Below are 10,571 nucleotides of genomic sequence, written 5' to 3' on the forward strand. Positions count from 1 at the left end.
TGATGATAGCGCCAGGCAGAGCCATAAATCGTGTCGCTACACAGTGCAGACTCCATCTACTGCCGGCACTGACATGCTGGGAGTAGTAGTCATATCACCTGAAGGTTTTCACACGTCGGGGGTTACACGATGATTTATTTGGTATATGGCAGTGGTACATGATGGACACGGGACGGCGGCGGTACATGACAGACACGGGACGGCGAAGGTACATGACGGACAAGGGACGGCGGCGGTACATGACGGACACGGGACGGTGGCGGTACATGACGGCGGCGGTACATGACGGACACGGGACGGCGGAGGTACATGACGGACACGGGACGGCGGCGGTACATGACGGACAAGGGACGGCGGCGGTACATGACGGACACGGGACGGCGGTGGTACATGACTGACACGGGACGGCGGCGGTACATGACGGACAAGGGACGGCGGAGGTACATGACGGACACGGGACGGCGGAGGTACATGACGGACACGGGACGGCGGAGGTACATGACGGACACGGGACGGTGGCGGTACATGACGGCGGCGGTACATGACGGACACGGGACGGCGGAGGTACATGACGGACATGGGACGGCGGCGGTACAAGACGGACACGGGACGGCGGAGGTACATGACGGACACGGGACGGCGGAGGTACATGACGGACACGGGACGGCGGCGGTACATGACGGACAAGGGACGGCGGCGGTACATGACGGACATGGGACGGCGGCGGTACATGACGGACAAGGGACGGCGGCGGTACATGACGGACACGGGACGGCGGCGGTACATGACTGACACGGGACGGCGGCGGTACATGACGGACAAGGGACGGCGGAGGTACATGACGGACACGGGACGGCGGAGGTACATGACGGACACGGGACGGAGGAGGTACATGACGGACACGGGACGGTGGCGGTACATGACGGCGGCGGTACATGACGGACACGGGACGGCGGAGGTACATGACGGACACGGGACGGCGGCGGTACATGACGGACACGGGACGGCGGAGGTACATGACGGACAAGGGACGGCGGCGGTACATGACGGACACGGGACGGCGGAGGTACATGACGGACACGGGACGGCGGAGGTACATGACGGACACGGGACGGCGGAGGTACATGACGGACACGGGACGGCGGAGGTACATGACGGACACGGGACGGCGGAGGTACATGACGGACACGGGACGGCGGAGGTACATGACGGACACGGGACGGCGGAGGTACATGACGGACACGGGACGGCGGAGGTACATGACGGACACGGGACGGCGGCGGCACATGACGGACACGGGACGGCGGAGGCACATGACGGACTCCGGATGGCGGAGGTACATGACGGACACGGGACGGCGGAGGCACATGACGGACACGGGACGGCGGCGGCACATGACGGACACGGGACGGCGGAGGCACGGGACGGCGGAGGCACATGACGGACACGGGACGGCGGAGGTACATGACGGACACGGGACGGCGGAGGCACATGACGGACACGGGACGGCGGACGTACATGAGGGACACGGGACGGCGGAGGCACATGACGGACACGGGACGGCGGAGGCACATGACGGACACGGGACGGCGGCGGTACATGACGGACACGGGACGGCGGAGGTACATGACGGACAAGGGACGGCGGCGGTACATGACGGACACGGGACGGCGGAGGCACATGACGGACACGGGACGGCGGAGGCACATGACGGACACGGGGCGGCGGAGGCACATGACGGACACCGGATGGCGTGGACGTGACACTGACCCCATTACACCACGTCACACGCCTGACCCTGCTCCAATACAGTATACAGACACAAGCTAATGACTCTAGTCACACCTAAAGCTGCATTCACAATCCGATCTGCCGAAGTGTGAGTGCAGCTCTGGATGTGACTGGAGGATAAGACGTGATATATGCAATCCATCAACTACTCTCAGCAGGACAGCGGTGGGCATGCTGGGAGCTGTAGTGTCACTATATACAAGGACCAGTCCTGAGGTTACATGGAGGCAGCTGTAGAGGAACTACAAGTCCCAGCAAGAGGCAGCTGTAGAGGAACTACAAGTCCCAGCAGGAGGCAGCTGTGGGGTCCGTGGCCCCGTCACACCCAGGCCTTGTCGCCGTCTTTGGGGCCCTCCTTGGCCGGGCGGCTCCGGGCCGCGGTCCCCCGGTACATGGCGCGGCTGTAGGGCAGGAAGCAGGAGCGGAGCTGGAAGCAGCGGACAATCCGGGCGTATCCGGCCAGGCCGAGGATCAGCAGCGGCAGCGCCAGCAGCGCCCCGAACACCAGCAGCGACACGCAGGCGGCCGGGGTCAGCAGCGCCGGGCACAGCGGCTCCGCGGGCCTCCGGAACTGCGGAGAGAAGGGAAGGGTTAATAATGGGGGGCTGTGCCGAGAGGAGACCCCGCAACCCCCACACCGAGGAGACCCCGCAATCCCCACACCGAGGAAACCCCGCGGCCCCCACACCGAGGAGATCCCGAAAATCCCACACTGAGGAGATCCCCCGACACCGAGGAGACCCCACAACCCCAACACCGAGGAGATCCCGAGAATCCCACACTGAGGAGACCCCGCGACCCCGACGAGACCCCGCAACCCCAACACCGAGGAGACCCCGCAATCCCCACACCGAGGAGACCCCAACACCGAGGAGACCCCGAGAATCCCACACTGAGGAGACCCCGCGACCCCCACACCGAGGAGACCCCGCAACCCCAACACCGAGGAGACCCCGCAACCCCAACACCGAGGAGACCCCGCAACCACAACACCGAGGAGACCCCGCAACCCCAACACCGAGGAGACCCCGCGACTCCCACACCGAGGAGACCCCGACACCGAGGAGACCCCCACACCGAGGAGACCCCGAGAATCCCACACTGAGGAGACCCCGCGACCCCGACACCGAGGAGACCCCGCGACCCCGACACCGAGGAGACCCCACAACCCCAACACCGAGGAGATCCCGAGAATCCCACACTGAGGAGACCCCGCGACCCCGACGAGACCCCGCAACCCCCACACCGAGGAGACCCCGCAATCCCCACACCGAGGAAACCCCGCGGCCCCCACACCGAGGAGATCCCGAAAATCCCACACTGAGGAGATCCCCCGACACCGAGGAGACCCCACAACCCCAACACCGAGGAGATCCCGAGAATCCCACACTGAGGAGACCCCGCGACCCCGACGAGACCCCGCAACCCCAACACCGAGGAGACCCCGCAATCCCCACACCGAGGAAACCCCGCGGCCCCCACACCGAGGAGATCCCGAAAATCCCACACTGAGGAGATCCCCCGACACCGAGGAGACCCCACAACCCCAACACCGAGGAGATCCCGAGAATCCCACACTGAGGAGACCCCGCGACCCCGACGAGACCCCGCAACCCCAACACCGAGGAGACCCCGCAATCCCCACACCGAGGAGACCCCAACACCGAGGAGACCCCGAGAATCCCACACCGAGGAGACCCCGCGACCCCCACACCGAGGAGACCCCGCAACCCCAACACCGAGGAGACCCCGCAACCCCAACACCGAGGAGACCCCGCAACCACAACACCGAGGAGACCCCGCAACCCCAACACCGAGGAGACCCCGCGACTCCCACACCGAGGAGACCCCGACACCGAGGAGACCCCCACACCGAGGAGACCCCGAGAATCCCACACTGAGGAGACCCCGCGACCCCGACACCGAGGAGACCCCGAGAATCCCACACTGAGGAGACCCCGCGACCCCGACACCGAGGAGACCCCGCGACCCCGACACCGAGGAGACCCCACAACCCCAACACCGAGGAGATCCCGAGAATCCCACACTGAGGAGACCCCGCGACCCCGACGAGACCCCGCAACCCCCACACCGAGGAGACCCCGCAATCCCCACACCGAGGAAACCCCGCGGCCCCCACACCGAGGAGATCCCGAAAATCCCACACTGAGGAGATCCCCCGACACCGAGGAGACCCCACAACCCCAACACCGAGGAGATCCCGAGAATCCCACACTGAGGAGACCCCGCGACCCCGACGAGACCCCGCAACCCCAACACCGAGGAGACCCCGCAATCCCCACACCGAGGAAACCCCGCGGCCCCCACACCGAGGAGATCCCGAAAATCCCACACTGAGGAGATCCCCCGACACCGAGGAGACCCCACAACCCTAACACCGAGGAGATCCCGAGAATCCCACACTGAGGAGACCCCGCGACCCCGACGAGACCCCGCAACCCCAACACCGAGGAGACCCCGCAATCCCCACACCGAGGAGACCCCAACACCGAGGAGACCCCGAGAATGCCACACTGAGGAGACCCCGCGACCCCCACACCGAGGAGACCCCGCAACCCCAACACCGAGGAGACCCCGCAACCCCAACACCGAGGAGACCCCGCAACCCCAACACCGAGGAGACCCCGCAACCCCAACACCGAGGAGACCCCGCGACTCCCACACCGAGGAGACCCCGACACCGAGGAGACCCCCACACCGAGGAGACCCCGAGAATCCCACACTGAGGAGACCCCGCGACCCCGACACCGAGGAGACCCCGCGACCCCGACACCGAGGAGACCCCGCGACCCCCACACCGAGGAGACCCCGAGACCCCACACCGAGGAGATCCCGCAACCCCACACCGAGGAGACCCCGCAACCCCACACCGAGGAGACCCCGCAACCCCAACACCGAGGAGACCCCAACACCGAGGAGACCCCGCGACCCCCACACCGAGGAGACCCCGCAACCCCCACACCGAGGATACCCCGACACCGAGGATACCCCGCAACCCCAACACGGAGACCCCGACACCTAGGAGACCCCGCAACCCCAACACCGAGGAAACCCCACAACCCCAACACAGAGAAGACCCAGACACCGAGGAGACCCCGCCGTCCCCACACCGAGGAGACCCCGCCGTCCCCACACCGAGGAGACCCCCCAACCCCAACACCGAAGAGACCCCAACACCGAGAAGACCCCGCAACCCCCACACTGAGGAGACCCCGACACCGAGGAGACCCCGCAATCCCCACACCGAGGAAACCCCGCGGCCCCCACACCGAGGAGACCCCGCAATCCCCACACCGAGGAGACCCCGCGACCCCCACACCGAGGAGACCCCGAGAATCCCACACTGAGGAGACCCCACGACGCCGACACCGAGGAGACCCCACAACCCCAACACCGAGGAGACCCCGAGAATCCCACACTGAGGAGACCCCGCGACCCCGACACCGAGGAAACCCCACAACCCCAACACAGAGAAGACCCCGCGACCCCGACACCGAGGAGACCCCGCGGCCCCCACACCGAGGAGACCCCGCAATCCCCACACCGAGGAAACCCCGCGGCCCCCACACCGAGGAGACTCCGAGAATCCCACACTGAGGAGACCCCGCAACCCCAACACCGAGGAGACCCCGCAACCCCAACACCGAGGAGACCCCGCAATCCCCACACCGATGAGACCCCGCAATCCCCACACCGAGGAGACCCCGACACCGAGGAGACCCCGCGACCCCACACCGAGGAGACCCCGCAACCCCGACGAGACCCCGCAACCCCGACACCGAGGAGACCCCGCGACCCCGAGGAGACCCCGCGACCCCCACACCGAGGAGACCCCGCAACCCCCACACCGAGGAGACCCCGCGGCCCCCACACCGGAGACCCCCGCAACCCCCACACCGAGGAGACCCCGACACCGAGGACACCCCACAGCCCCCACACTGAGGAGACCCCGCGACCTCGACACCAAGGAGACCCCGCAACCCCGACACCGAGGAGACCCCGTGGGCCCCAACACCGAGGAGACCCCGCAACCCTGACACCAAGGAGACCCCGCAACCCCGACACCGAGGAGACCCCGCGGCCCCCACACCGAGGAGACCCCGCGACCCCGACACCGAGGAGACCCCGCGACCCCCACACCGAGGAGACCCCGCGGCCCCCACACCGAGGAATGTGCGAGGGAGGCAGCGAGTATACCCGGCCCGGGACTGCTGAGCTACTATAGCTACTCCTATCCTGTGTGATACTGTCTGCTGAGCCGTGTATCTAATCCTATCCTGTGTGATACTGACTGCTGAGCCGTGTATCTAATCCTATCCTGTGTGATACTGACTGCTGAGCCGTGTATCTAATCCTATCCTGTGTGATACTGTCTGCTGAGCCGTGTATCTAATCCTATCCTGTGTGATACTGACTGCTGAGCCGTGTATCTAATCCTATCCTGTGTGATACTGTCTGCTGAGCCGTGTATCTAATCCCATCCTGTGTGATACTGACTGCTGAGCCGTGTATATAATCCCATCCTGTGTGATACTGTCTGCTGAGCCGTGTATCTAATCCTATCCTGTGTGATACTGTCTGCTGAGCCGTGTATCTAATCCTATCCTGTGTGATACTGTCTGCTGAGCCGTGTATCTAATCCTATCCTGTGTGATACTGTCTGCTGAGCCGTGTATCTAATCCTATCCTGTGTGATACTGTCTGCTGAGCCGTGTATCTAATCCTATCCTGTGTGATACTGACTGCTGAGCCGTGTATCTAATCCTATCCTGTGTGTTACTGACTGCTGAGCCGTGTATCTAATCCTCTCCTGTGTGATACTGACTGCTGAGCCGTGTATCTAATCCTATCCTGTGTGATACTGACTGCTGAGCCGTGTATCTAATCCTATCCTGTGTGATACTGTCTGCTGAGCCGTGTATCTAATCCTATCCTGTGTGATACTGTCTGCTGAGCCGTGTATCTAATCCTATCCTGTGTGATACTGTCTGCTGAGCCGTGTATCTAATCCTATCCTGTGTGATACTGTCTGCTGAGCCGTGTATCTAATCCTATCCTGTGTGATACTGTCTGCTGAGCCGTGTATCTAATCCTATCCTGTGTGATACTGACTGCTGACCCGTGTATCTAATCCTATCCTGTGTGATACTGTCTGCTGAGCCGTGTATCTAATCCTATCCTGTGTGATACCGACTGCTGAGCCGTGTATCTAATCCTATCCTGTGTGATACTGACTGCTGAGCAGTGTATCTAATCCTATCCTGTCTGATACTGACTGCTGAGCTGTGTATCTAATCCTATCCTGTGTGATACTGTCTGCTGAGCCGTGTATCTAACCCTATCCTGTGTGATACTGTCTGCTGAGCTGTGTATCTAATCCTATCCTGTGTGATACTGACTGCTGAGCCGTGTATCTAATCCTATCCTGTGTGATACTGTCTGCTGAGCTGTGTATCTAATCCTATCCTGTGTGATACTGACTGCTGAGCTGTGTATCTAATCCCATCCTGTGTGATGGTCATGTGGTGTTCTTCCCGGGGTGCGCAGACTTTTGCACACGGGGTGCTATCAGCCTACATTGATGAAGGTGAGAGCTCCGTGTCAGTCTGCTGCGGGTAAAGCCCGGGAGTCTGCGGCTCGGATTCGTCCTTCCTGACCATAAAGTCCTCACTCCCCTGTAATTATTGCAGTGATCTAATGTACCCTAACTCCCATCGTCCCCTCCGTGGTGACCAGGCCTGACCATAACCAAGGCCACCATCCTCCCATCCCTACAGTGCGGGGCCGAGTCAACACCATGGTCCTCCAGTGGAGGAAGAACTACAAGTCTCAGCACCTCTCCCCACTCAGAGCTCCGCGGATGGAGCCGGGTTCTGTAGAACTAATGGTGGATGGAGACAGTGACGACTGGTACTGACCCGCGGGTGGCACAGGAACCCGTAGAGCAGCATGGCGGCCGATGGCACCAGGGCGCCTCCACACATCAGGATGAAGATCCCCAGGTTGGCGGCTCCCACCAGCAGGTTGTGAGCGGTGATCAGCACGGCACAGGCCCAGCAGTCCAGGGGCTCCCTCGGTTCTGGGGGCGCAGGGGTGTAAGGCGGGGGCAGCGTGGAGGTGTCTTCAACCATCACGTCTGGTCGGGGCATGGACCTGGCTCTGTGTGTCCTCCTGTAATAAGTGCAGACCCCCGTCCCTCCTCATCATGTCCCATCTCCACCCCCCTTATCTAGGAATGCGCCAGCTTCACTCCCCTAATACCCTGTATAAGGGCTCAGGAATGTCAGGACTCCACATCCCCCAACATGGCCGGTGAGTGCGAGCTCGGCAGCCCAGAGACTGGTGGAGGGTCACTCCAACCCCCCTAGAACGTCTCCTACAGGCTCGTCCAATGGTGTAGGGTGGGCAGCCAGCGCCATAATCTGTGCCCCCCACACCTGTACACCGATGGTACTCAGGGTGCCTTACCCCCCCCCAAGCACGTGTGTGGTACTGTAAGAAAATATCGACACAAAGTTATAGTTTGACCTTCTTGGATTGTCAAAATTTCACATAAAATTGACAAATTTTCAAAAAGTTTTATACATTATTATTCTATTAAGTTTGTTGTACTTATTTAAGCTTCACCCTAATCCGAACCTTATCCCGAGGCCTAATTATAGCCCTCAACCAAGTCGTGACCATAACCCTAATTCTGTCCTTTCCCAAATATAACCCTAATCTTAGTCTTATCCTTAACCCTAGTCCTATAACCTTATCCCGAGGCCTAATCATATCCCACAACCAAGTCGTGACCATAACCCTATCCTTAACCCTAATCTTGGTCTTAGCCTGAACCCTAATCTTGGTCTTAGCCTGAACCCTAATCTTGGTCTTAGCCTGATCCCTAATCTTGGTCTTAGCCTGATCCCTAATCTTGGTCTTAGCCTGATCCCTAATCTTGGTCTTAGCCTGATCCCTAATCTTGGTCTTAGCCTGATCCCTAATCTTGGTCTTATCCTTAACCCTAGTCCTAACCTTATCCCGAGGCCTAATCATAACCCACAACCAAGTCGTGACCATAACCTTAGCCTCAACCCTAATCTTGGTCTTAACCTCAACCCTAATCTTGGTCTTAGCCTCAACCCTAATCTTGGTCTTAGCCTCAACCCTAATCTTGGTCTTAGCCTCAACCCTAATCTTGGTCTTAGCCTCAACCCTAATCTTGGTCTTAGCCTCAACCCTAATCTTGGTCTTAGCATCAACCCTAATCTTGGTCTTAGCCTCAACCCTAGTCTGAACCTTAATTTGAGTAACCCCAATTCTAAGCGTCCTAAACTGAGCCCTAACCATAACCCTAATTTTATCTTTAACCCTAATCGAAGTCCTAACCATGACCCTAACCAGAACCATAATCCTAACCCTACTTCTACTGATAAAACCTAAACTTACTCTTCACCATAATCCGAACCATAACCCCAACTCTAGTCCTAACCTTACCCCTAATTCTTACCATAACCCAAGTCCTAATTTATAAGCTTAATCTTACCCTTAACCCTAACCAGCCATAACACAAATCCTTATCTTAACCAGAACCATAGTCATAACCCTACTTTTAGTCCTAACCCTAAACCTAGTCCTCACCATGACCCTAGTCTTATCCTTACCCCTAATCCTAATTTGAGTCCTAACCATAACCCTACTTCTAATCGTAGTCCTAGCCTTAGTATGGGTGCGGTGGGCTTTGTGGTTTGTCATTACTAAAAGTGTCCCATGAAGGACCACCAGTGACAGGATGATCACCTTGGTCACAGCCCGTCTGATTTGATCCCACACATCATAGCGTAGTTGCCGACCATCTCTGGCCACGATGACCCGTTTTTCCAGAAATTGACTACAATGGACAAGTGATCATCAGATCTGGACTATGGAGCAAATAAAGACGGGGTCCTTGCCTGGTGGATGATATTTGCCACCATGCGGACGGCCGGGTACGAGAGCATCACTGACCCGGGAAAGAGATGGCAGCAAGATCATACAGATATCTATATACACAGAAATAATACGTCCACCATTCACTCAATGAGCCGGAACCCCAGTGCGGCTGGATGCCCAGTATGTCCGTGTAGATGGCGTCTTACCAGAAAACACCGAACATCGGCTACATAAAGTTATTGACTCCATTTATACCAGTTAGTCCACAAGAAGCACAAGGAATGCTGGGTCACAGGACCAGAAAGGGGGCATCAGATTGACCAGACCGAGAGGATAGAATACTGATTAATGAAGTGGTGGGGGAGGGGAGGACTGTCAGGTACCAGAGACCCCCAGAGATGATATACAGCAGACCCCTCAGAAGACCACTGACCTGTGACCAGTGCAAAGATAACACTGCTATATAGGAGACAGAAAGGTGGTGAGCAGCAAGGAAGGTGGAGGCCCAAACCGGGGAGAATTAGAATAGTTATAAAGCAGTATTATGGCAGTTCTGTTTAAGAATATAACTACTATAATACTGCCCCTATGTACAAGAATATAACTACTATAATACTGCTCCTATATACAAGAATATAACTACTATAATACTGCTCCTATGTACAAGAATATAACTACTATAATACTGCTCCTATGTACATGAATATAACTACTATAATACTGCTCCTATATACAAGAATATAACTACTATAATACTGCTCCTATGTACAAGAATATAACTACTATAATACTGCGCCCTATGTACAAGAATATAACTACTATAATACTGCCCTATGTACATTAAT

General features: G+C 58.4%; 1 protein-coding gene across 1 annotated transcript; it reads right to left on the reverse strand.

The window, feature by feature from the left end:
- Positions 1-1,617: 1,617 nt before the first annotated feature.
- TMEM88 (transmembrane protein 88) lies at positions 1,618-8,264 on the reverse strand. The gene is made up of 2 exons (XM_069762209.1): positions 7,731-8,264; positions 1,618-2,362 (listed from the first exon to the last, which is right to left on the reverse strand). The coding sequence occupies exons 1-2, from the start codon at positions 7,959-7,961 to the stop codon at positions 2,111-2,113; spliced, it is 483 nt and encodes a 160-aa protein (XP_069618310.1). The 5' UTR covers positions 7,962-8,264; the 3' UTR covers positions 1,618-2,110.
- Between the last annotated feature and the right edge of the window lie 2,307 nt (positions 8,265-10,571).

This window comes from Ranitomeya imitator, chromosome 4 (assembly GCF_032444005.1).
Source record: "Ranitomeya imitator isolate aRanImi1 chromosome 4, aRanImi1.pri, whole genome shotgun sequence".
Classification (NCBI taxonomy): domain Eukaryota; kingdom Metazoa; phylum Chordata; class Amphibia; order Anura; family Dendrobatidae; genus Ranitomeya; species Ranitomeya imitator.

Bases quoted from the DNA above. Each gene is read 5' to 3' on its own strand.
- TMEM88 (XM_069762209.1), bottom strand. From the start codon at position 7,961: ATGCCCCGACCAGACGTGATGGTTGAAGACACCTCCACGCTGCCCCCG. The intron at 2,363-7,730 runs GTCAGTACCAGT...TTCTCTCCGCAG, and splicing joins GGTTCCTGTGCCACCCGCGG to TTCCGGAGGCCCGCGGAGCC.